This window comes from Artibeus jamaicensis, unplaced genomic scaffold (genome assembly GCF_021234435.1).
Source record: "Artibeus jamaicensis isolate MK-2021 breed Jamaican fruit bat unplaced genomic scaffold, CSHL_Jam_final contig_466, whole genome shotgun sequence".
NCBI lineage: Eukaryota > Metazoa > Chordata > Mammalia > Chiroptera > Phyllostomidae > Artibeus > Artibeus jamaicensis.
This window is the reverse complement of record NW_026521844.1, coordinates 13,550,658-13,577,308: the sequence shown is the minus strand read 5'-3', so window position 1 is coordinate 13,577,308 and position 26,651 is coordinate 13,550,658. Positions and strand designations below refer to the sequence as shown.

General features: G+C 38.1%; 2 protein-coding genes across 6 annotated transcripts in view; one reads left to right on the top strand and one right to left on the bottom strand.

The window, feature by feature from the left end:
- Positions 1 to 25,123, top strand: part of HPS3 (HPS3 biogenesis of lysosomal organelles complex 2 subunit 1) — a 43,758-nt gene extending 18,635 nt beyond the window's left edge. For 2 of the 4 annotated variants that reach the window (XM_037154294.2, XM_053667230.1), the window contains 12 exons: positions 681 to 762; positions 3,180 to 3,334; positions 5,169 to 5,277; positions 7,055 to 7,236; positions 8,056 to 8,236; positions 9,096 to 9,329; positions 10,552 to 10,737; positions 11,091 to 11,279; positions 14,431 to 14,538; positions 18,884 to 19,090; positions 19,732 to 19,822; positions 24,299 to 25,123. In XM_037154294.2, coding sequence (XP_037010189.2) covers positions 681 to 762; positions 3,180 to 3,334; positions 5,169 to 5,277; positions 7,055 to 7,236; positions 8,056 to 8,236; positions 9,096 to 9,329; positions 10,552 to 10,737; positions 11,091 to 11,279; positions 14,431 to 14,538; positions 18,884 to 19,090; positions 19,732 to 19,822; positions 24,299 to 24,426 — 1,852 coding nt within the window. In that variant the 3' untranslated portion in view covers positions 24,427 to 25,123. Of the gene's footprint in view, positions 1 to 680; positions 763 to 3,179; positions 3,335 to 5,168; positions 5,278 to 7,054; positions 7,237 to 8,055; positions 8,237 to 9,095; positions 9,330 to 10,551; positions 10,738 to 11,090; positions 11,280 to 14,430; positions 14,539 to 18,883; positions 19,091 to 19,727; positions 19,823 to 24,298 lie in introns of those variants that run through there. The other 2 variants (XR_008392041.1, XM_053667231.1) reach the window with 2 other exon arrangements.
- The window catches only part of CP (ceruloplasmin), an 81,689-nt gene continuing 65,853 nt past the window's right edge, over positions 10,816 to 26,651 (bottom strand). For both annotated transcript variants that reach the window (XR_008392040.1, XM_053667228.1), the window contains 2 exons: positions 17,641 to 17,742; positions 10,816 to 11,276 (listed from right to left, as the gene is read on the bottom strand). Coding sequence is in view for 1 of the 2 variants with exons in the window: in XM_053667228.1 (XP_053523203.1) it covers positions 17,642 to 17,742 (101 nt within the window). In the remaining variant the exon portion in view is untranslated. The remainder of the gene's footprint in view (positions 11,277 to 17,640; positions 17,743 to 26,651) is intronic.

Genomic DNA, 26,651 nt, shown 5'->3' with positions numbered 1-26,651 from the left:
CACCCATGGAAGCCACCCGAGGTTGTGGAAAGAGATACAGGAGTGTGAGGAGTGAGGAGACCTGGGACCTAATTTGGCTCTGTTGTTCAGAGAGGCCTTGGCCCATCATGAACCTTCCATGCCCTAATCTAAAACAAGCTGTGAGAGTAGCTAACTCTGAAGATTCCATCAGACAGTCTCTGATTTTCTGTTCTGTTGGATTTGCATTTTAGATACGGTGGCCAGTATAATCCAAGCTCAATTTCATCCTGGGATGACTGGGGTAGAGATAATAGTCAGGAATTTGGGTTCCAATCTTGGCTTTGGTAGTGAACTCTCTTTACCTTGGACTGACTCTGGGGGTATCACCTATCTATCAAACGAGGGTACTGACCCAGATCCTTGGTGTTGGAGTGTAGAGCTACACATAGACTTTTGTAGAACCACACATGTCTAGATTCAGCCGCTAGATATTATGATTCAATAGGGGTAAGTTGGGGACCAGTTATGTTTTAAAAAACACTCTGTAGGGGTCCTGAGATACTCCTTGATAAGAAGCTGTCTGCCTTGTCAGCACTTGACGAATACTTGAGCTTCTCCCACCTTTGCCGTTGTCCTGTTTGCCTGTGAAATCCTTCCAGCTATGAACATGTTGGTTTTTGGCCTTGGCTTTGCTCAGTGGCCTCTCTCCTCTTCTTTAGTAACAACCTGCAGTGTTTCACCGTGCGGTGCAGTGCGGCGGCGGCTCGTGAGGAGGACCCGTATGTGGATTCCACCCTGAAGGTTAGAACTGGCTTATGACGACAGCGAAACCTTTAGATCAAAAAGGAACATGTGACTGCTTGCAAACTTGCTCTTGGGTCTAAGTGAGGTGAACAGTAAAGGTCATAAGATCTTTTTTTATTGAATTAGAACTTTTGAATGTAAAATAGTAAACATTTTCTGATTTCATGGTTTGAATGTAAAATAGTAAACATTTTCTGAAATGATTTTCTGTCATTTTAGATGATGACATTTAAGATTACTTTGGAAACATTTCACTCAGAATTTAGGTATAAGGCATAGTTTTAAAAGTTTGGTAAAAAATATGTATAATGTAACTTCAGAGAGTACTTCACAACTACAGCATACTATGATTTTATTAATGGTATGTTGGTGGCAATTAATATATAGCTATTAAAAAAGTTCAGAAATTAATATATTCAAGAACACAAAATTGAAAAATGAACACAAAATTGAATAAAGTACAATAAAATAATTTCTTTATATTGTTATTAGATATGCCTATAATTCTGTTATTTTACAAGCCTTCAACAACCTTTTGTATTTCTGTAGATGAAATCTAAGAGTTAATGGATATGTTAGATAAATAACCTCATTTTTCGTATGCTTAGTCTCTGAAAAGCTATTGACCACAAAATAAACATAGACAATTCATGATGAGATTCTATATTTTTCTGACCTTGAATTTTTATTCTCAAAATATACTGATTATTTTTATTATAGTCATCATACAGTATTTCACCTCTGACATATAAGCCACTTGAATGGTTGTTTGTTGTGAAAATACAAACTACAGGAAACCCCAGTATTGGGGCCAGTATTTCAAAAGTTAGTTTATGCCTATCATAAAAAAAGGCATCTGGAACACCTTTTCTTGGAAAAATAAGTGTTCGATAATAATGGTTATGTTGATAAGCCAGCACTATGATGTGATTACTGTGTCTCAGGTACTCAGTCATTATCACCGCTGCCCAGATTATGTGCCCGTGGTTTATGTGATCGGAGTTCCTAGTAACTCCGTTTTTGTTATGGCCTGGTTAGAGCTTGCTTGTTACTCACCAGACTTACTGCCTGGAAGTAAGAATCACAGCTTTCTCTTGTCTTTCTGTCTGTGATGAAGGTGCACACGTAGTCTTTTCAAGAGATTATTTTAAAAATAAAGGTTATTTCCTGAGCAGAAATTGGAAGCTGACAGATTCTTTGTCCCTTTCTTCTCCCCACAACATGCCTTAAAAGAAAGAGCTCAGAAGGAAGTAGGCTTACATAGTGATGGTAGGGTGAGTGGTAGATTGAGGTAGGATCGATCTACATTTGAAAATAAATGACAATTTCAGGTTTTCTCAGAGTCTCATAAAACCAGAGTGAAGAAACCAGTAAGAGAGGAAGGGAGAAAAGGGGAGGGAGGAACTGGTGAGGGCTGCTGCCCTTGAGACCGTCCTCTGGGAACCGGCACAGAGGGAAGGGTGCTGATGATCGCACCTCGTGGCCGCCCCTCCTGCGACTCCACCAACCCAGATGCCACTGGACGGGCATGCAGTCGTTTAGCCCGCTTGCTGACTCGGGTTTTGGGAGCTGTGGTGTCTGAGAAGGATTTCACAGCCTCAGAGTTTAGCCCACAGCACACTTATCTTTTTCTGCCTTTCCCCTGAAATTCCAGATTCTCAGTACTAGCCAGGGCCACCTAACTCTTCTTGGGGATGAAAAAATAGATGGAGGTGTTCCCCCAAGTACCTGTGCAAAGGGACAAGGAAGATGACCTCTGAATCAAAACAGTGTTCTTGAAGAAGGCGTGGGCCTGGCAGCATCATTTTGTGAGCTCCCAGAAAGAGCTTCTGTTTCCCTTATCCATTCTAGTTGAGTTAATGCTCCCTCACAGGCACAGGAGCCTGGCTCCTGGTCCAGGGTTTTCTACAGTTTACCCAGCATACTCCACTCCGGGCAGTATTCACACCTAAGGACCCAGGAGTCAGGGGCAATTCGAATATGCAAGCATTTCTCTCCTACACACCCATCTACTAAGAAACCATTCTATGTACTCTGCGCAGTAGAATGTCCTTTTGTAGTATCTCATTTTGCCTAGAAAATCCATTTGGGCATATCCCCAAGCCCGCACACCGTTAGTGGGATTGCCCTGCGGAGGCACCTGGCCCTGGCCACAGCTGTGAGGGGTTTCCAGTGCACCCACTTTCTGAATTCATTCAGAAAGAGTAGCTCTTTGGCAGGCACGTAGGAAATAGATAATTACATAAGTTTAGATAGAGAAACCTCCTGCTGATAAAAATAGGCATTTGAGGGGTTTTTTTGAGGGTAGGAGTGGAGCAGGAGAAACTTAATCAAATAAACAAACGGATTTTTGAAGATTAAAGTTCTTATATCTTTATTTTTTGGTTTACTTTGTGATTTTTTTCCTTTACTAGGCTTGCCCACCTGTCAGTATGGATGTCTGTGTGTTAAGAATTCAGCTTTTCATAGGCTTGAAAACCATCTGTCACTTTAAAAACCACATTGTACTTTTGACCAAGGCAGACCCGGAGGCCATTCCAGAGAGGAGAGAGTCACCCAAGAGGCTTCTGTAAGCATCCCTCTCCCCAGATACTCCTGCCAAAGCTCTGGCCTGAATTACTATTGGTGTGTTTTGTGTGTATCTTTGTTTTTCTTAAATCAAAACTTTGAACAATCAGGTAGCTTTTCTGTAATGTTATTTTTCCAGGATAAGAAAATAATATTTTAGTGATTGCTATAATATCCTTTATAATTGACACTGCAACTTTTAGAAGAAAATGAATTACAAAATAGTTTCAATAAAAATCTAGTATTTTAGATAAGAAGTTAAGGGATATGCTTATCTGTGTAATTAATGGGAATGACAGGGTCTCTAATGCTAACTCAAACTTCAAGATTATTTTCTGCTGTTTCAATTTAAAAGAAATTAACAATGTGTTTCTTACCTTAAGTCACATTCATGATATATAGATACGTACTGATCTACCTTAAGATAGAATTGCAGTTTGATAACACTAAGCTCTGGCTGATGCTTTGGTCTTCTGTTTCCATGTTGTTTAGAACGCTTAATTGCAGACTAGTTGTGCTTCCGTCTGATATTTTCTTATTTTGTGGCAATGCATCCTTTTATCTCTGTCTCTGAGTCTCTCTCGGCTTTCTTATCTCTCTTTTTGTTGTTTTTTTCCCCATTTTATACCCCTTTTCTGCACTCAATCACCACACTTGTCGTTCATGTCCCTGAGTCCATTTTTCTGTTTGCTTCATCCCTCCACCCCCCACCCCCACCCAGAGCCGTCAGCCTTCTCTCTGTTTATGAGTCTCTCTCTATTTTGCTTATTAGTTCAGTTTGTTCATGAGATTCCACATGTGAATGAAATCATACGGTATTTGCTGGCTTATTTAACTTAGCATAGTGTTCTCCAAGTGCATCCATGCTGTTGAAAGAGTAAAATTTTCTTCTTTTTTAAGGCCAAGTGGTATTCCATTTGACATTTTCTATACTGTGAACTTAGGTAGGAAATACAATCTGACTTGAACATTTCTATATGGAAAACTTAACTAGGTAAGAAATCTGTTTTGGGGGAAGAAACATATAATGAATTTCAAGTAAGACATTGGTTTTTGTTCTTAACATAAGTTTTGCTTTTTTGAATTGCCTGTGCTCATTGCACCAAAAGGAATGAACAGGTTGACTCGGTTAAGTGATCACTTAGAGTTCAGAGTGGTCTGACTGGTTTAAAGGCTTCTCGGGAGAGGAAAAACAGCTTGGAATCATGCACATTTGATATTTGTAATGTATTATATATTTTAAATGATTCTTAAAAGTTCTAATTTATTTGAAAATTCATTTGATCTAAGGTCTGTGGTTTAACAGTTTGTAGATCACAGAAAATGCATCGCATAGTGAAAGCAAGAGACAGGATAGTGCTTTAAGCAAACTAGCAGTTCCATGTGTTTTCTGCATTTTCTCAGCAGCCGTGAGTGTTTGAGTGTTTCTCTGTCGGAGCTTCTGCTTAGATTTGTGCTGTAGGGCCTGCTGGGCTCGTGAAGGCCACACACAGAGATGTCCTGGGCACAGGGGCTGTCACAGCCGAGTCTCTCTCCCTTTGAGGGCTCTTGCCTGTTCTTTGAGCTTAGCGCCCATTTAAGAATACTTTTGGAATGAATTTTAAGTGATTGGTGTATCAGTTCATGAGTTGTAGAATATTAAATATTGTAGGCCTGTGTAGCATTGTAACAAATAATACTCTAAAAATAACTGCCCCTTTAATACTGAAGAAAATACTAAATGAAAATGATTTCACAGTTATATTACTTTAGGTATCAAATATTTACCATTTAAAATTGCCACTTCCTAATAACATGTTTTGTCTTACTGTTCTTGTCCTTTGTTTTGCTTTTAGTTCTAGAAAAGGTCCCAGTGTTAAGCTGAAAACACCTCCTGTAGCCGAGGCTGGGTGGAATTTGTATATTGTGAATACAGTCTCACCAGTGCAACTCTACAGAGAAATGGTACTCCTCTCAACTTCTAATTCTTATTTGTAGAAATACAGGGTGGAACTGGTGACGAAAAGTGGATTCCAGTTACCTTACGTTCGGAATGCCACACCCGCCAGCTCATGAGCTGCCTGCCAGTGGAGTGTGTGTCTTTCTCCACCTTGTTTTCCCGGCTCCTGACATTTGAGGAGCCAGTAGAAATTCCCTTCACTAAAATAAGATTCCCGTGTTCAGACCTTCTTCCCGTGAGGCTCGATTAACCAGTCTAAATATAAATAGCCTTTGACCTTTACCTTGAACCCTGGCAAAGACAATCTTGAAATGGAGTTGAAAGAAATCTTAGATCATTTACCATTGTCTCACTGTTCTTTGAAACATCAGCAGGTTTTCCCCGGGCACTGAAGCACCTGTAGCATTGTCCTGTGAGTAGGGTCCCAGAGTGGGCATTCTTCTTCCTTTTCTGAAAACGACAGCTGCCAACTCATTCCTGGCAAGTTTTTTAAACTCTATTTTGAAATACATAATTTGAAACTTACAGAAAAGTTGCAAGAATAAGAATGGTATACAAATAAACCCTGTATATTCCCCACGCAGATTTACCCTGCATCAACATTATATCCCGTTTGCTTCTCTCTCAGACTCTTGCACTTCCTACACACACATAAACACACACATTGTTTTCTGATCCTTTGAAAATAAACTGCATAGATCATAGTCTAAGGCTAAATACTTCAGTGTGTGTTTCCTAAGAATGAGGGCATTTGCTTAGTCAACCACAGGACAGTCATATGCTTCAGTAAATTTAACAGTGACACAATACTTCAGTCTGTGGTTTATATTTCATTTTTGTCAGCTGACCTTGTAATGGTCCAATAGCATTTCCCCCACTCCCGTACAGGGTCCACCCTAGCATCAGGTAGTGTATTTGGCATGTGTCTTTACCCTCCTTTAATCTGAAACATGATCATAGTCTTTCCTTGTTTTTTTTTATGACATAAGCATTTTTGAAAAATTTATTTCCCCTTTCAGCCTTTAACATTTTTTCATGATAGCTTTTATCTTCTTAGCCAGAATATTGCACATGTGATACAGTGGTGTGTAGCATGTTTCTCGGGGTATGACATTAGAAGGTGCGTGATATCTATCTGCCCCTCATTGTTGATGTTAATTTTGATTATCAGGTCAAGGTTTTACCTGATTTGTCCCTGACATTTCAATGTTGATAATTATATCAGCTTTGCTCTGTCTTTTTAGTTTTGCTTAATTGAAAATCATAGGCTTCATCTAGATGATTTGCCTACTGGTGTCTGAAAATGAAGATTGACTCAGATAGTTAGTGATAATTTTTATAAGCCCACTCAAGTTACAGAAATAGCTGTAGCAGAATCTAAATTCACCATTTGAAACTAAAAGGAGGGATACTCAGTCTGAATTTGAGAAAGATTTAAATCATAGAACTTTTTAAAAAAGTTAACTATTTCAGACATGTTCATTAGCTTTATTGTTAACAGTATTATTAGTATTATAGTATTATTTGGGTCTTCTCTAATGATGTGTGCTGTTTACTAACAAAGGAGTATTTACAGTTGCGTGTACAAAATTGGCTCATGGATTGGACGGGGGGAGGCGGGAACTCTAGCTCCTGTTAGAGTGATCAACAACCACTTTTTTATTTGTTAGGATTTAATGTGTCCAGATATTAACTTTACTAACAAAACAGGTGTTTTTAAGAACTGGGAAACCTTTAAGAGTCTTTGTGCTGCAACATCAGCTGTTTGCCTCTTTGTTTTAGGTAGACTACAGTAATACCTACAAGACTACAAAAACCCAGAGCTGCATCCACCTTCTTAGTGAGGCTCATCTGTTAGTGAGAGCTGCACTGATGGATGCTGGTCAGCTGGAACCTGGAGAAAAAGTGGAGCTTTTAGAAGCATTTAAAGAAAGCTGTGGGCACCTTGGAGACTGCTACAGCAGGTTGATGATGCTTCTTGGAAACTTGCTAGAGAAGCCACCTTTAGCTTTGGGTGAACTTGCTAGCTTTTCCATCTCTGGTAGTTACCTGATAAGTGGGGAGGTGTATGTATTAGGGGAGGTGGCTCATTTATTTAATTCACAAGCATTTGTTGAGCACATATTGTGTGCCAGGTATTGTGCTAAGTTTAGACATATAAAGATGAATGTGACCTGCCTCAAGTAGTTACAGTATATTAGATGAGCTGTGAGTGTCAAGTTCATGAGTCTCCCAACAACTTAATGAAGTTTGAAGTTTTTTTCAGGCTTGAGCTGGGGTGAGGGGTTATGACCAATGAAAATCCCTGAGATGGGTATATTACTAATTCATTCCCTATTAACTTTAAGGGAGAGATACCATTCGTACGGTCTTTTTTTTAGCCTTGGTAGTCAATGTTTTCAAGATGTCAAAAAAGGACACTTATGAATAGTGACTTTTATTTCTGAAAATGATATTTATAAATTGTTTTGTATATGATTGTTTCAAAGACTTACTTGACCCATGAAGATAATTATAAATTAATAAAATGGACTTTCCCTACCTATAAACACCATCATGCAAATAAAATTCATGGAATGGTTTTTTTCTGTTGTGACCAAACCAAAAGAACTACATTAATTAGGATGACTTTGCAGAATTAAACTTCGGAGATTGTTTCAACTGCTAATGACCTTAGAAAAAGTATTTTGAGATTTATATCATTTAGAAAGCATGGTCTGTTTTATGACCACATGTGGCTTATATATGACAAATTTGAGGTTTCTGGGCTTTCTTTTCTTCAGGCTTGACACGCAGCATTCCCACCTTGCCTTGCCCTACTACAAGATGTCTGGTTTGTCTATGGCCGACGTTTTGTCTCGAGTGGACTGGGCAGAAGAGGCCGGATCACAGAAATACGAGAGGGGATTAATCTTTTACATTAGTCATTCGCTTTATGAAAACCTGGATGAAGAATTAAGTGAAGTGAGTATAATTTTCTATTTAGTTACATATAATATTTTTAACTTTCCATTTTAGCAGTTTATTTTATGTAATAACATTTAGAAGTCAAGTTTCAAATACTTTGGTATAATTTCTTTTCATAAAAAGGTAACGAATGTGCCCCTTTTTTCATTAATAACTATAGAATTACAGCTTGGAAAGGAACTTGTAATTATCTTCTCATACTGTCTCATTATGAGAAATATGGTCCATTGTGCTTGAGTAACCTGCCCAGCATAACAGATGGTTGTCTTTCGCGTGCTACAGAGTGGGGGCCTAGCCTTCCTTCTCATCTGCAGCCCTGCCCACAACCATGCTCTCCAAGTGTCCAAAGCTTCACTTACAGGATCCTGGCCTAGTGACCTGAACATATTATTAAGGATTATTTTTAGCCCCTCGTGTGTTTTTAAAAGGAAATGAATATAGATATGCAAAGTTAAATATTATGATATCACACATTTTAAGATTTTTAGAGAAAGGAAATTTTATCATAAATTACCCCATTAACTATATTTTGTACTAAGCTGTAATTTTTTTATAATGGATTTTTGAGTATAATTCAGTATTTTTTCTGAACGCTTGTTAAAATTAGAGGTACTGGCCACAATTTGGTACATATATTTCCTGCTTTTTCTTCATTTTAACTCAGCAAAGAGATCACTTCAGGTCATTTGAGGTCTTCCACATTATCACCATCAACTCTGTCTTTTTAAATCAAAATATAATACTATAATTTTATTTTAATTGGAATGTTGTATTTTGGCTATGTCTTTTTTCTCCTGACTTTGTTGCTTTTGACTGGCTGAGACTGACTTTTGTTTCCTGTTCTTGCTCACCAAAGGAATTAGCAGTGAAAGTGGTTCAGATGTTTCATGTGGCTGAGCCCAAGCAGCTGCCCCACATTCTCTGTAGTCCTTCTATGAAGAATATTAATCCTCTGACTGCCATGAACTATCTAAGGAAGCTGGATACTTCTGGGTTTTCATCAATCTTAGTGACATTGACCAAGGCAGCGATGGCTCTGAAAATGGGAGATCTTGACATGTACAGAAATGAAATGAAGAGCCATTCAGAGGTACGGTACTCCACCTGGTATTAAAAGCAGTCTCAAATAGGACCTTGTAGTCCTGAGGTATTTCACCTTCTTCTGGCTTCTCTCTAGCTCATTACTTCTTAAATGTAAAGGAAATTAGACTTGATGCTTGAAAGGAAGTGACCCAAAGTGGAAGTGCTTGGGCTTTGAATCTGGCAAACGAAAAAGAATTGTAAGTGGTAGGAGTAGGTATCCAAAGACCTTTTACCTTAGTGTCAGGTACGTTCAGAGCATGGGGAATATGTAGGTTCTGCCTTGAGCTGACAATCTGCATGAGAGGATGGCATGCCCACCAAAAACAGAGTGAAGTGTATTCAGGTACAGCAAGTAGGATATTAACTGTGAGCCTTAGGAGTCCAGTGGTTGCAAAAATAGCCTGCATTTGGGATAATCACAAAGGACTATATGGAGGATTGGGCATTTGAATGGTGTAGCGAAAAAAGGTAGCTTGCCCTTAGAGATCACTTAGGGGCATGTGTCAAAGATGTTAGTCATTACAGGAAGAAATTAAGAGGTGACATTAATTGAGCACTTATTATGTACCAGGCCTATTCAAACCTCCTTGCTTATGTTCTCTTATTTGATTCTTGCAACAATGCTATAAGGTAAATGCTATTACTGTACCTACCCAACAGGTGAGGTTAAATAGCTTGTTCAAGATCACACTGCTGGTGATTAGTAGAGCCAAGATTTAAAGCAAGCAGTCAGGCTTCAGATCCTCTCCTTCACTGTTGTTTTATTGCCCAACTGTGGTCAGATACCCACAGTATGACTTTGGTTTCTAAAACAAGATGAGTAGGAGTGCTTTATCACTGTATGAATGACACATTTTGTTAGGATGAGAAGAATGAATCAACATTGAGGTATTGTTTGCTTTGAAGAATAGAATTCTAGAAAGATGAATTTTCTGTTCATAATTTTGAAAAAGCCCTAGGTATATTATTGTTAAATCAAGTGCACTTAAATATAAAGCTCTCTGCAAAAATTGGGCATATTTATGCTTAATTAAATATTAATAGCTTCTGTGAAGACAGTTAACAATGATAATCTTTTAAAGTAAAACTGGTCTTTATAGTTAAAGAAAAAATTGAGGTTAAAGTAAATTATTAGTAGTTTAGCCATGAATCTTGACTACACTAGCATGTATTTCCAAGACGAATACAATGTACATTTTGTTCCTAAATTTCTTTTTTTTTATGTTAAGATGAAGTTGGTATGTGGATTTATTCTTGAACCTCGGCTATTGATTCAACAGAAGAAGGGGCAGGTTTTCCCAACAGAGCTTGCAGTTCACTTGAAGGAGACTCAGCCTGGATTGCTTGTGGCTTCAATCCTGGGCTTACAGAAGAACAACAAAATTGGAATTGAAGAAGCAGATTCCTTCTTTAAGGTTTGTCACTTTGAAAATGTTACTTGTTCTAGATGTCCTGATAAAATTGGTAGGGGTCAGGGAGCAGAATAAGATGAGTGAGTTTTCATTTGTTTATTGAAAAAAATAAACTTAGACATAACCAATTTATAAAAGTATATAGAGTATAAAAGAATATATCTAAAAAATTTCATTCATGGAAGCTATAATCTGTTTCCTGTTAAAAATGTATAAATATGCTTTGCCATGGCACTAGCGTTAATGATAAATTATTAAATGCATGGCCTACATCATGGAGTGCTATTCAGACCTTCTGTAACTTGATCAATACCATATTTATCTGGGGTATGCGGTCTTGTTTCACTTTTTTCAAGGTGCTTTGTGGTAAGGATGGAGATACAATTCCGCAGCTCTTAGTGGACTTTTGGGAAGCACAGCTGGTAGCATGTCTCCCAGATGTGCTACTGCAGGAACTCTTCTTCAAACTCACATCACAGTACATCTGGAGATTATCAAAGAGGCAGCCCCCAGACACTGTGCCGTTGCGAACATCAAAGGATCTGGTAAGATAAAGGAATAATACATTACACATTGCAATAATGTACCTTCTTATTTTTAATGGCTTTGAATCAAAACTAATTTATGTTACCAGATATCTTTTTTAAGCAGGATTTTAAAATACACTTAAAACTTGTGCATGGGTGTAGTTGCCCCTGTTTTAAATAATTTTATATTCCCAGCGTACCCCTACCACTTCTCTATTACTTACTTGCGGTGGTAGCTCAGTAACTAAAACATGAAGGAAGGGGCTTTGCCAGAACATGTTTGTGCTCCCTCAGGAGATGGTCACGAAGTAGGACCTGCAGGAGGCTTATGGGAGAGGGACGCACACACACAGCTGCTCGGCAGCCTGCACAGCAGCCCTCACCACTCACCACTGCTTGTACCCTTCTCCTCTCTACCCTCCCAGGACCTTTGCCTTTCATTGATGCCACAGCTAACTGGAAAAGTCAACAACTTCTTAAATATATTTTATTGATTATGCTATTACAGTTGTCCCATTTTTTCCTCCCTTTTATTTCCCTCTGCCCTGCACCCCGACTCCTACCAGCTTCCCCTTCCCCACTTAGCTCATGTCCATGAGTCATATATGTAAGTTCTTTTGCTTCTCCACATTATATACTATTTTTAATCTTCCCCTGTCTATTTTGTACCTACCAGTTATGCTTCTTATTCCCTGTATCTTTTCCCCCATTCTCCCACCTTATTTCCTTGCTGATAACCCTCCATGTGATCTCCATTTCTGTGAATCTGTTCCTGTTGTAGTTGTTTGCTTAGTTTTTGTTTTTGTTTTAAGATTTTATTTATTTATCTTCAGAGAGGAAGGGAAGGAGAGAGGGAGAGAAACATCAGTGTATGATCGCCTCTTGTGTGTCCCCTGCTGGGAACTGGCCTGCAACCCAGGCATGTGCCCTGACTGGGAATCAAACTGCGATCCTCTGGTTCGCAGGCCTGTACTCAATCCACTGAGCTACACAAGCCAGGGCTGGATTTTTTTTAGGTTCAGTTGTTGATAGTTGTGAGTTTGTTGTCCTTTTACTGTTCATATTTTTGATCATCTTCTTTTTCTTAGATAAGTCCCTTTAACATTTCATATAATAAGGGCTCAGTGATGGTGGATTTGTTTAACTTGATCTTATCTGGGAAGCACTTTATCCGCCCTTCCATTCTAAATGATAGCTTTGCTGGATGGAGTAATCTTGGATGTTGGTCCTTGCCTTTTAAGACTTTGAATACTTCTTTCCAGCCCCTTCTTGCCTACAAGGTTTCTTTTGAGAAATCAGCTGATAATATTATGGGACCTCCTTTGTGGGTAACTTTCTCCTTTTCTCTTGCTATTTTGAGGATTCTCTTCTAATCTTTATTCTTGGGTAATATAATTATGATGTGCCTTAGCTTGTGCTTCTTTGGGTCCAACTTCTTTGGGACTCTTTGGGCTTCCAGGAAGTCCAGGAAGTCTTTCCTTTGCCAGATTCGGGAAGTTCTCCTTCATTTATTTTTTCAAATAAGTTTTCTATTTCTTGCTCTTTCTCTTCTCCTTCTGGCACCCCTATAATTCAGATGTTGGAATGTTTAAAGTTGTCCTGGAGGTTCCTAAGCCTCTCCTCATTTTTTTAAGTTTTTGTTTCTTCATTCTGTTCTGGTCAAATGTTTATTTCTTCCTTCTGCTCCAAATTGTTGGCTTGAGTCCTGGTTTCCTTCCATTCAGTGTTGTTTGTGTATTTTTCTTTATTTCACTTTGCAAATTCTTAACTTCTTTCTCTGTTTTGCAACTATACTCAACCATGTCTGCAAGCATCCTGATGACCAGTGTTTAGAACTCTGCATATGATAGATTGACTATCTCTACATCACTTAGTTCTATTTTGGAAACTTTGATCTGTTCTTTTATTTGAGCCATATTTTTTTTTGTCTCAGCACACCTGTTATGTTGCAAGGGGTGGAGCCTGGACCTGTATGTGTAGGAGGGGTCCGCCAACCAACAATTGCCCATTTGGCTGGCTTTCATTCACTTTCCCTGCTAATCACAAGTGAATTCGGCCCTTCTGGTGCTGATTCCCGGGTAGGTGGGTTTTTGTATGTTCTGGGACCCTGTTGGTCTCTCCAATGAACTCTCCTGTGAGGCGGGTAGTTTTTCCTGCCATTGCAACACCCATAGATTTTTACAGCCAAAGGTTTTGAGGCTTTATTTCCCCTGCACTGGAACCCTGGGTTGTATGGTCTCACTCTCTAGTTGTTCTTCCTGGTTTATCCGAATGCAAATGTGGGACCACCTGGTTCACCAGCTGCTGCCTTGCCATTTGTCTTTGCCCTAGCTGCCCATCTCCACCCCTCCTACCAGTCTGAATGAATGTTCCTTCTTTAACTCCTTGGTTATTGGATTTCTATAGAGTTAGCTTTTCTGGAAATTCTGGTTATTTTTGTTTTTAAATTTGTTGTTGTCCTTCTTTTTATTGTGTGAGGAGGCAAAGTGTATCTACTTAGGCCGCCATCTTGGCCAGAAGGACCAACTTCTTGAATAAAGAGCCTTTATGGGAATTATCTTGAGAACTGATGGAAGAGGTTTTGTCTCCCAAGGAAAGTAGTAGAAATAGAAAATTATTTCCAGTGTTACTGTGAAATTTTTTTTAGTATAATTAGCTTGAAAGCACTATTGCTTTTTTGCTAGAAAGTGCCTCCTTGGAATATTTTAAAATTTAAAATATTAGGAAATATTTAGTGCATATTTGTTCAGTGAGAAGTATAAAGGCTAAAACTTTTTCCAGGGGAATAGATTCTAAAAGACTCCCTATTCTTTTTTTAAGAAAAATTTATTTATTTATTTTTAGAGGAGAGGGGAAGGGAGGGAGAAAGAGAAGCAGAGAAACATCAATGTATGGTTGCCTGTCATGCACCCCCTGTTGGGGACATGGCCCTCAACCCAGGCGTGTGCCCTGACGGGAAATTGCACTGGCAACCCTTTGTTTTGCAAGCCAGCACTCAATCCATTAAGCCACATAAGCCAGGGCAAGACTTCCCTGTCTGTTCCCAGGAAAGTGTATACTTAATTCTGTGACATGACTAAGGTTTAGTGATTACTTATTCTTTTTAGAATCAATGAAGAACACCTTGTTTTGTTGTATTTTGTTTATGTTAATTTCTTTTATATTTTAGATAAACGCCTGTAGTCATTATGGCTTAATCTATCCATGGGTTAATGTCTTAATATCATCTGATTCTGTAGCTGACTCACATTATACAGAAGATCTCTCCAAATTACAGGTAAATAAAAATGCCTCTTTATTACAATTTAATGTAGGATATACATTTGTAAGACCTTAGGTGTTCTATTAATCTAGAGTGTGTAATTTTGAGGGACAAAATCCACTGTTAGGCAGGCTCAGGCGCTCTGGGGGGAATTCCTGCCTCTGCCTGAAATGCTCACAGGAAGGCTGGTTTCAGTACCTTAATGAGTGAGCGTCCAAGTCACAGGCCTGTGTTGCCTCTTTTTCAGCATGTGCTTGAAAACACTTTGTGAAATGCAAATGTGGCAAATGTTTAGTACAGTTTTATTAATATGATTCATGTTTTCTTTAGTCTTCACTCATACATTTTAGGTCTCTAGCCCAGTGGGGCCACTATTATCTGTTTTATAGGAAATAAGTCAAAATAGCCAATTTATCTGGCTCCTGAAAAGAAATTTTTAATTTTAAAAAAAGATTTTATTTATTTATTTTTAGACAGAGGGGAAGGGAGGGAGAAAGAGAGAAAAAAATCAATGCGTGGTTGCCTCTTGTGCACCCCCTATGGGGGACCTGGCCCGAATCCCAGGCTTGCGCCCTGACTGGGAATTGAACTGGCGACCCTTTGATTCAAAGACCAGTATTCAATGCACTAAGCCATACTGCTAGGGCAGGATTTTTTTTCGAAGTAAGAAATATGATCAGTGAATGTAGGTTATCCTGCAAGAATTCTGACTGTGACTGTTTTGACTGCAAATGAGAAGTAAAGCCTACATTTCACTTGGTGGATCAGGCTGGGCTAGATGTGGGTGTAATTTTGCTTAATGTAGTTCAGTGGTCCAGGACCCATAGAATCCCCAAATCTGTTAGCTTGGTCTGCCCAATGTATCTACAATGTATAAAAATTTACACTTTTAGTTAAGAATCTGAGTTTCAAGTTTCTCTTGAAAAGTTCAGCAGAATTGGTAACCATGGGCCCTCATTGCCTGAGACCTGCAGGTTGGAGCCAACTAGTGGCCCCCCTCGGGCAGTGCTCATGCTGTCTTCCCTGCCACAGTTCTCATCTCAGTGCCTTCTTGGTCCATGTACTGCATGTGTGGTGTCCATTTTCCTTACACCCAGCTACTTTTTGGCCTCTTCCGGTTTTTGAGTTTGCAACCCCTGATTTACACTAGGAACAGGTGTCAGTGTTATTACTGCTTACGAAAACCAAAATTGGGGGTCCAGGTTGGGAGGGAAGCTCAACAGACGATATTGCGTAGACAGCCTCTGGATAGCCTGTGTTGTCTTCAGAAGTGGAGTTACTCACAGTCTTAAAAAAATCAACAAAGATGATTCGTGTTGGTTCTTATCTTTGGTACCCTTATAATATAGAGGCTGCTGAGCCCCCAGTTTGTTCCTTTCACAGATATTCCTTGAACATGAACTGTAAATATGTACAGCATTGGACAAGACAGGCAGGGCCTTACTTTCCTGGAACATATGTGCTAATGAATATGTAAAATCATTATTGTAACAAGTGCTATTAAACTTTACCTGATAAGCTACCAAGCATATTTGTAATCACTTCTTGAAAACGTATAATTCAGTGGTCTTTTAAAGTCCATTTTAAAGTATTTAAAAAAGGTAGGTTCTTTCTGGGAGTCTTTGCTGTTCAAGGATGGAAAGGTAGTTGGCTTGAACTTCCAGATTATCTGTGAGTCCTAGTCATTTAAAACAAAACAATACCCAAAAAACAAAAAGATTTCAGTTTCATGTGGCTCTCCCCTAGAGGAATGGGGAGGTTCAGAACCCTCACCACCACACAGACTTGGTGTGTCTCATGTCCTCAGTCAGTATAATATTATACTTATTTGTGCAAAAATAAAATAAAATAAAAACATTATAGAAATCATCTACATGTCAAAGAGCTGTTATTTGAAATGATACAGTAACTAGTAAATACTCTACCCTTTGCCTAAATTGTCATGGACTCCTCACCCAACTCCTTGCCAACCATCTTACCTAAGAGTGGCAGTTCATTGTATAGGGGAAGAAGCAAAGAAGTCTGGGTTCCAGCCCTGCAGTTGGTTGAGGGTGAGGGATCTAGATCAGAGAAGGGGGTGAACAGTGTGTGTGCTTGTGGGTAGAGAGGCATCCATTCTCAATATTTAAAAAGAAAAAGGGAGCAGTCTGATGGATCTTCTTTTTTGACCCAGCTGTTTCACTTCTGGGAATATCTCCTAAGAATCCTCACACACCAATACAAAAAAATATGCACCCCTATGTTAATATAAGCATTATTTACAATCATTGAGATCTGGAAACAGCCTAAGTGCCTAACAGTAAATGAGTGGATGAAAAAAGTGTGGTACATTTACACCATGGAATACTACTCAGCAGTGAAAAAGAAGGAACTCTTACCTTTTGCCACAGCATGGATGGACCTGGAGGCTATTAGGCTAAATGAGATTAGCCAGTCAGTGAAAGACAAATACCATATGATCTCACTTGTACATGGAATCTAATGACCAAAATAAACTAACAAACAGAATAGAAACAGAAGCATAGATACATTGGACAGATGACAGCTGTCAGAAGGGAAAGGGGGTACTGGATGAAAGAAGGTAAAGGGAGTAGCCAAAGAACATATATGCATGACTCGTGGACATGGGCAACACTACGGGGATTGCCTGAGGAGGGGCTGAATGGTGGAGGGCAAAGGGAGAAAAAGCAGCAACAATGCTAATAGCATAAGCAATAAAATACAACTAAAAAAAAATGGAGTACTCTAAAGAGGAGTAGTAATCTTTAGACCATTTTTAAATTCAGTAGTATATGTGCTTTCTGGTGTTTCTTATTTTTAAACTTCTTGATGATATGGATAAAACTAAGTAAAAGTTCATGGATAATCTATTTTATAGCAAGCTTTGACTAGATTCATTGTAAACCGTGGTTTGGGTTACTCCTACCTTTCTCCTTCCTACCCAGCCCATTGTCTTAAGTAATCAAAAGTGGAATATAGAAATAATCTGTGTTTTCTTTTATGTTGGGAGGTCCTGTAAGTGGCAGATTATCACCTTATTTCATGTTTGCTATCTTTTTGTCAGGAAATACTCAGATGAAGTTGATTATTAAACTTGCAGGAAGAAAAGGGACCAACCTTATTCTTTCAGCCATTCCTTGGTGGAAATTTGGAATAAAATAATCACGCTGACTGTAAATAGATAGTTCACATTCCATATCCTCCTGTGAGCTTGAGAAGCTGTAGCAAAAAGGATATAAGAAGAAGACAATCAGTGTATAATCATCTCATCTTTATGTAGAAGAAAGGGAAACAGATTATTTTGGTGGTAGAATCAGAAGCAGTACAGTTGGTTCTTTAAGGTTATGGGGCGTAGGGTCACCAGTTGCCTGCACAGTGGAAAATTCACATACAATTTGAGTCAGCCCTCAGCATATGTAGATTCCCAGCTGCCAGATGACCCCCGAACAACTCAGGTTTGAACTGTGCAGGTCAATTGAAAAAAACCAAATAAGTGGACCGGTGCAGTTCAAATATGCATTGCTAAGTGTCAGCTGTATTTATAGTTTAACTGCCTAAAAGTAAAATTTATTACAGTTCTGTATACTGAAATAGTACTTGCTCTGTTATTCAACAAAATGGTATTGATACAAATTATTAGGTTCTTAACAATTGCTTTGGTTTTCTTAAATGTTAAATTTTAGTTTTGTTTATATATATAATGTGTGCTTATTATACAAAGTTTGGAAATACAGGGAAAAAAAGTGGGCTCAGTCCTCCCATTCATTGAGCTGATCTCTGTTCAAATTCTGTGCTTTGCCAAAGGCATTTCTGTATGTGTAGGTATCTGTGTAGATTTCACAAAACTGATCATGCCCTGAATATAATTTTGTATTGAAATTTTTTACTTATCATTTTATCATTAAGTAGCCTTTATAATACTCCATTGTACAAAGGTACCATGATTTACTCATCCCTTTTTGTGTGGCATTTAGGTTGCTTCTGGTGTTTCATGTTATAAATACTCTTGTGACGAACATCATCGAACGTGAATCGCTGACTGCGGTGTTCTAGGACAGAGTCCTAAAAGGGTTTCCGCTAGTTTTAAAATGCAGTCTATCCAAAGCAAGTGAAATCATGTTATTTTAAATGATTGCTTTCTATCAAACAGATGGCTATTCTTTACACTAGAATTGTTTTAAATATTATTTAATACTTTACTCCACTAAATAAATATCATATGCATGTGCTTTAAAATTGCATATTTTTTTTGTGGTGGGGGCAAGTGAGGTTTATAGTCTTTTTAAAAAATTGTCTCTGTATTTTGTGCTTTAGATTTTTGGGTGCTTCATTCCATAACATTTTACTTTTCTGTTCATAGTCTCTTATGTGTGGTCCTTCATTTGACATAGCTTCCATTGTTCCGTTCTTGGAACCACTCTCAGAAGACACAGTTGCTGGCCTCAGCGTCCAGGTTCTGTGTCGGACGCGTCTGAAAGAGTATGAGCAGTGCATCGACACACTGCTGGAGAGGTGCCCGGAGGCCATCATTCCGTATGCTAATCACGAACTGAAAGAAGAGAATCGGGTATGCTTTTCAGATTGCTTTTTAGGCTTGATCAGTGAGAGTCAGATTTGATCATCTTGTTGCCTTAGCTGCAAAATAGGCACAAATTGTGCCAGTCCAGCTTCACAGGACTGGGTGGGTCAAGTGAGCACATGTATTTAACATGTTATATGTTTTGAATGCTGTTGAAGGTTATTAAAATGTATGGCAATGGTATATTATCTTCATTAAAAACCTCTCATTAAAGAAACAGTAAGCTATGAAGATTGTGGAAACAGTGATGGTGGGAAAGCATTTTCTGGGCTATCTGGTCTTTGGTTTAGAAATTAGAGTTTCAGACTTTAGTGCTTTTTCTCATCTTCCTTTCTTCCTTCTTTCCACCTAAGAAATAATCCAAGATATGCCTGTGTTTCTTTTTTGAAAGTAGCCACATACACATGTACGATGTACATATTATTAGGTTTCCAAGCTACAAACATGACCTTTATGTTAGAGTTTAAGCAGAAGACTGGCTGCTGATATAACTTCTAACAAAGTTTACTGCCCTAACCAAAATGATGCATTTTTGCCCTGTACCTTTCTTGCATGATCTTCTTATTCTTGTTGGAAACTTAATGTAAAATGGATCAAACTTAAAATGTATTCATTTTTTCCTAAGATAGACTTTGTGGTGGAAAAAACTGCTTCCTGAACTTTGTCAGAGAATAAAATGTGGTGGAGAGAAGTACCAGCTCTACCTGTCATCATTAAAGGGTAAAACGATTATTTTTGCTTGATTATAAATTTAACTGCATCCTAGTTTTAGTTTCCATAGTTTGTTAAAGATTTGCTTTCTCTGGTTTTTCACGTGATTCTCAAGTGAGGTGAAGAGGCTCTCAGAACCCTCAGGGAGCTTCTTTTCAGCCCTCGGACGCTCCCCCATCACAGTTAATATTCCTTTATCTCTTCTAGCGATAGAGCTGATGCTTTTAAGTTATTCTTTTCAAGTAGAAAATTATCACAGGCATAGAAACTCACAGCCTCAGTATTTTGAAAATTTGAATTTTCATTAAGACTTATTTTTATTAGTGATCTCAATGCTTAATTTACTTTATGTAGGAAATTAAGATGATCATTATTTATCATAGCTGTAAGTTAAGTATTGAAGAATGACAAGGTTCTCAAGGATTTAAAAGTTGAGTGTCTCTAAATTATGCAATATTTTAGCAGCATTAGTTATTTGAATTTTCATAATTCAGTCATTTGTGAATCTCAATACATGTTTGGTTATCAAGTACTCTTGTGTGTTAATATCACTAATTAATGGTTGGTCTGATGATAGAGAGTATGGTTATATTCATTTTAGTATGCATAAAATATTAGAAATTGATAGTGTTGGAATTGTATTTTCCAGCAAAGGTAATTGATTTGTAAAGTGTTAGGCAGAGCCTGCAGCCCTTGGAAGGTGTGTTTCTGAAAATGCCCATTCATGACTGGGAGGAGGTGGCTTTGTGCCAACTTTCTGTCTGACCATCTCTCTGAGTGATTTTTGGTTTTCAGAAGATGGAATTGTCAGGTGCTTGATTGCCTTGCTCACCTGCTCATCAAATTTATCACATGATTGTGAACTGATCTGTTGTGTTGGTAGATCACTTTTTAGTGCAGATAGCCCCTATCTTCACACCTTAGATATATCACTACTTTACTCAAAAGATTCTTTCTTCATTCTTTCTTATGTGTATTTTTATTGAATTTATTGGGGTCATATTGATTAATAAAACTATGTAGGTTTCAGGTGTACAGTTCTATAATACAGCCTGTGCATGTTATATTGTGCGTTCACCACCCCACGTTAAGTCTTCCATCACCGTTTATTCTCCCTTCACCCTCTTCTACCTCCCTGTCCCCCTTCCCTCTGGTAATCACCATGCTGTTGTCTTTGTATATGAGGGGTTATTTTGTTTTCTGGATTTTTGCTTAATCCCTTCACCTTTTTCACCCAGCTCCCCCAAGGTCCCTCTCCTCTGCCAGCTGCCAGTCTGTTCTCTATGAGTCAGTCTCTTTTTTGTTAGCTTATTTTGTTCATTAGGTTCCACATATGAGAGAAATAATATGGCACCTGTCTTTCTCTGACTGACTTACTTCACTTAGCATAGTAATTTCCAGGTTCATCCATGCCGTTGCAAAGAGTAAGATTTCCTTCTTCTTTGCAGTGGAGTAGTATTCCATTGTGTAAATGTATCACAGTATTTTTTTATCTATGCATCTACTGGGCATTTGGGCTGTGTTCACATCTTGACTATTTGAAGTAATGCTGCAGTGAACATAGGGGGGCATACACTCTTTCAGATTTTCAGATCCTTAGCATATATTCCCAGAAGTGGAATTGCTATGTCATAAAGCAGTTCCATTTTTAATTTTCTGAAGTAACTCCATACTGCTTTCCACAGTGACTGCACCAGTCTGCATTGCCACCCACAGTGCACGAGGTTCCCTTTTCTCTACATCCTCACCAACACTTGTTGTTTGTCGATTCATTGATGATGGCCGTTCTGAAGGGTGTGAGGTGATATCTCATTGTGGCTTTAATTTGCATTTCTGTGATGATTAGTGATGTTGAGCATCTTTTTATATGTCTCTTGACCATCTCTATGTCTCTTTGGAGAAGGGTCTATTCAGGTCCTTTGCCCATTTTTTAATTGGATTTTTGTGTGTTGAGTTGTGTGAGTTCTTTATAAATTTTGAATACTAACTCCTCACTTGCTTTATCATTGGCAAATATGTTCTCCCATTCAGTGGATTGTCTTTTCATTTTGTTGATGGTTCCCTTTGCTGTGCAATAGCTTTTTAGTTTGATACAGTCCCTTTTTTTTGTTTCCCTTGCCTGAGACAATAATCAGGAGAAGTGCTGCGAGAAATGTCCACTGCCTGTGTTTTCTTCTCATCCTTTTCTGATCCACATTCACAAACTCTCTACCCTTAACTTACCCATAATCACTCCTCCACATGTTCCTATTCCCTGTATCTTCAAAATATCTTTGTTTTTGTACACACACATATGTGTATGGCTCATGGGACTACGTACTGTGTGTGATTTACCTTTATTAGGGGCCCGTGCCTCAAGAGCTGGTATAACAGTGTTTCAGTCACTTTCATGTTGCACCCCCTTACCAGCAATGTGCCTCTCATAGAAAGCCTTCTGTAAGTATTTATTAGTTCAAAGGGGAGAATCTTAATTCAGATCCATTTTCAAGGGAGATCTTTTTGTTGGCAGCTGTAGTGCACTATGTGCCCAGGATGGGAGCCTGGAGAATTGGAGCTGAGTTCCAGGTTTGCTACTTACTGAGTGACCTGAAGCAGGCCAAATTTTTAATATCCTGGGACTAATGAGAAGTTCAGGGATAACTCTAGAGTAAAATATTAGGCAAAATTACAAGATGGTAGGGTTCGAGATGGAGGTCAGGGACTTACATGCTTAGGAGCTTGGATTTCATCTCTCCAATACAGAGTTCCTCAACTTTGGCACTGCAGACATTTTTGACCAAATAATTTGTGTGTATGTGTGTGTGTGTGTGTGTGTGTGTGTGTGTGTGTGTGTGTATAGGTGTCTCCTCTATGTTTTAGGATGTTGAGCAGCATCCTGGCCTCTACCGAATACCAATAGCACTGTCCCAGTTAGGACAAACACATGTCTCCAGACATTCCAGGTATCCCCTGGGGGCAAAGTCAGACTGGTTGAGAGTCTTTGCATTAATGCAGAGCCATTGAAAGAGAGGTTAGTAGTTTATTTGTTTCAAGGAAATATTCGTTGCTATTTTTCTGATAATGAACTATGCTTATTATTACAAATTGTTATACTTTAGTAAATTATAAACATAAAGCTTAAAAAGTCATTTAAAGTACCACTAGCTAGAAATAACTATTTTCAGTTTTTGATGAATATTTTCTAGGCACACTAAGGATTTAAGATATTGACTTTGGTCTTGGAGTTATGACCTGTATTAACCCCTCACCGATTGGCAGGAGAGAACTGGGTGGTGGCAAGACTTTTTTGTTGGCTCTGTAACTACTCCGCACTGGCCCCCCAACTCAGTGTTTTTGTATGTAGGATGTCACTTACAGACTCTGCATTTAGGCTAAAAAATCTGGTTTGATAGGGAAGCATTGGTAATTCACATTTTTTACCTGGTTTTTACAAAATGGTAGTTAATATTAAGTTTCTGTTATATGTTAGATGTGCATCATTGTATTTTAATTCTCAAAGGACTCTGGAAGCCAGCAAAGGATACTGCATTATAGATAAGGAAACTAGGACTCGGGAGGTTAAGTGATTCTCTTAAAGTTACCAGAGAGAAGTCACCAGGGAAGAGTATGATCCCCGGCAGGTCTGTCTGATTCCGGAGGTAGGGATCTTTCCCAGCATCACTGCTGTTCCATTCATGACCTTTTAGCAACAAGGGCATACCATTCCTCTGTGGAAAGGGTGATTCAGGTTGCTGAATATTGGACAGATAACATTGGATGGATGCACACACACTTGAGCAGACTCATTTCAGTCACTTGGGGAATAGAGCAAGTGATGGACATGTGAAGATCAGGGAGTGGCACTGAAGTATGTTGATCGGGGAACATCGTTCTTATGTGTCACCCTTGTCTTCCCAGCAGAGGGAAGCATGTTTGTACTTGGAAGCAACAGAGACATAAAATTGCATAGTTATCTTTACAAAAATGTTTGCTAAATTCCTTAATATTTAAAATGTTAACTAGAGCTCATTATTTTGCAGTTTGGAAAAAAAAAGGCAAAATGGTCATGAAAACAGCTTTGTCCTTATTAGTAACTTGAAAATATCAGAGAGGAACTGATTTAGGAAAATGATATTCAACAATTAATAGTAATTTCTGTCCTAGCAAACGTTTTGAATTAGCTGAGTTCTACCACTAAAAATAGTATTCAAATGATTGTATTTTTTAGAAGATTATCAGAAATTTATTGAAAAATATTGTAATAATCTAGTAATGAAATAGTAATTCCAAAGTGTATCGGGCTAATACAAAATAAACCTTAAAGGATTCTAAAAAGAACAAATAAGTTGTAAAACCATAAAGTATTATGTGGACTTAAAAGACTGTTTGTGTTTTCTTTTGTAATGATAACATTTGGGACCTGAACTAACTTTTAATTGGTTGAATGACAAGAGAATTGGATGAAAGACATTTAGTTCTAACTCAGATATTCCTTCCTGCAAACAGAAACACTGTCAGTTGTTGCTGTGGAACTAGAACTACGGGATTTCCTGAATGTTCTTCCAGAAGATGGCGCTGCAGCATTTTTCTTGCCTTATCTTCTTTACTGCAGCCGAAAGAAATCGGTGACTTGAAGGTATCATTTGAAAGTCAGCACAATAGCATATGAGGCTGAATTTTCAAAAATTGAATGCAAGGTAAAAATAAAGGATTTTCACATTGAATTTGTACATATACTGCAGATGCTTTCAGGTTGCTTCCCCTTACCATGGTATTTCATAATTTATTACCTGAATCCATTTAATTGTCCAGATGTAAAAAAGCTACAAGGCATAAGAATTCCCTGAAAGAAGGCATATATTTTTAAAGGCAGGCACTGACATTTATTTCAAGGAAAATCAGTTTACTGTTGTTGGAGACATGACAATCTTTTCATCCCACAAACACAGAGAACAATTTTGCAAGTATGTATGAAAGAATGGTACTCCAAGTAGTCTAGAATTTCATCTTCTGGATTTTTCCAGTTTTTTTCAACTGGGTCACTTTTTTAAAAAAAATTCCCACAAAAGATTTCAAACTTTTTTTGTTGTTGTTAACTTTTAAAACTCATGCAGCCTGTCTCTCTAAATCAAAGGAAGTAGAAGTGACAAAGCTAACTTTCTTGTCTGGCTATTAACGTGATTTGTTTGAATGTATGTTTTTCAGCCAAACATTATTTCCACTTTTGTTGATGTGTACTCTTGCTCTTTCAGCTAGACTGTATGTGAAAATAAAAGAATACATCATTGTATTCACAACTGTGTCTTCTTTTTTAACCTCTTATTAAACAATTTTAAGTCCAAGTTCAGCTCATTGATAGTGTGCTTTGACTTTAGTTAAGGCTGGGAAAAAAATGCTCTTCACCAGGCATCTGCCACAACTATATTTTGGAGCTTTTCTCCTGATGACATTCATCTTTATCAGGATTTAATCTATAGAATTACTTCTTTACTCTGCCTTTTTCCAGTTCCAGATTCATAGCCTTTTGACTATTTCTTTAAAGACTCATAAAACTCATATTTGGGCCCTGGTCGAGTGGCTCAGTTGATTGGAGAGTTGTCCCAGACACCAAAAGTTTGCAGGTTCTCTCCTGGAACAGGGCACATACCTAGTTTCGGGTTTGATCCCAGGTTGGGGTGCGTATGAGAGGCAACTGGCAACCAAACAATATTTCTCTCTATCTCTCTTCCTCCCTTTCTCCCTCCTCTCTCATAAATCAATAAACATATTTTCTGGCGAGGATTTAAAACAAAATCTGATCCAGCAATATATGAAAAAGATACACCATGATCAAGTGGGATCCATCCAGGGATACAAGGGTGGTACAATATTTGCAAATCAATAGATATAATATATCACATAAACAAAAGGAAAGATAAAAACCATGCGATTAATCCATAGATGCTGAAAAGGCACTTGATAAAGTCCAGCACCCATTTATGATAAAAACACTCAACAGAGTGGGAGTAGAGGGAGCACACAGCAGCATAATAAAGCCATATACAGAAACCTACAGCCAGCATCATACTCAATGGGCAAAAACTAAAAGCTTTCCCCCCAAAATCAGGAACAAGACAAGGGTGTCTGCTTTCATCATGTCTATTCAACATAGTATTGGAAGTTCTAGCCACAACAATCAGAAAAGAAAAAGAACAGGCATCCAACTCTGAAAGGAGTAAAACTGTCATTGTTTGCAGATGACATGATAGTGGACATAAAAATCCCTATATACTCCACCAAAAAACTACTTAACCTAATAAGTGAATTGGCAAAACAGTGGTATACAAAGTTAATATTCAGAAATCAAAGGCATTTTTGTACACCAACAATGAAATATCAGAAACAGAAACCAGGAAAAAATTTTCATTTACTATAGCAACAAGAAAAATAAAGTACCTAAGGAATAAATCTAACCAAAGATGTAAAAGACATGTACTCAGAAAACTGAAAAAAGAAATTAAAGAAGATGCAAATAAAGTGAAGCATATATTGTGTTCATGGGTTGCAAGAATAAACAATCATTATAATGTCCATACTACCCAAAGCAATTTATAGATAGTGTTCAATGCAATCCCTATTAAAATACCAATAACATGTTTCACAGATATTGAAGAAATATTTCAAAAATTTACATGGAACCATAAACAACCCCCAGTAATCTCAGCAACTTTGGGAAAACAAAGTAGGAGGGATCACAATACCTGATATGAAACTACAGGGTTCAGCAGAAGTAACACCTGCTTGAGTGTGGTTGGTAGAATAGTAATACGGGTGTAATAATTTATGGTTTTAATTTGAACATTTCATCTAAAATGTCATA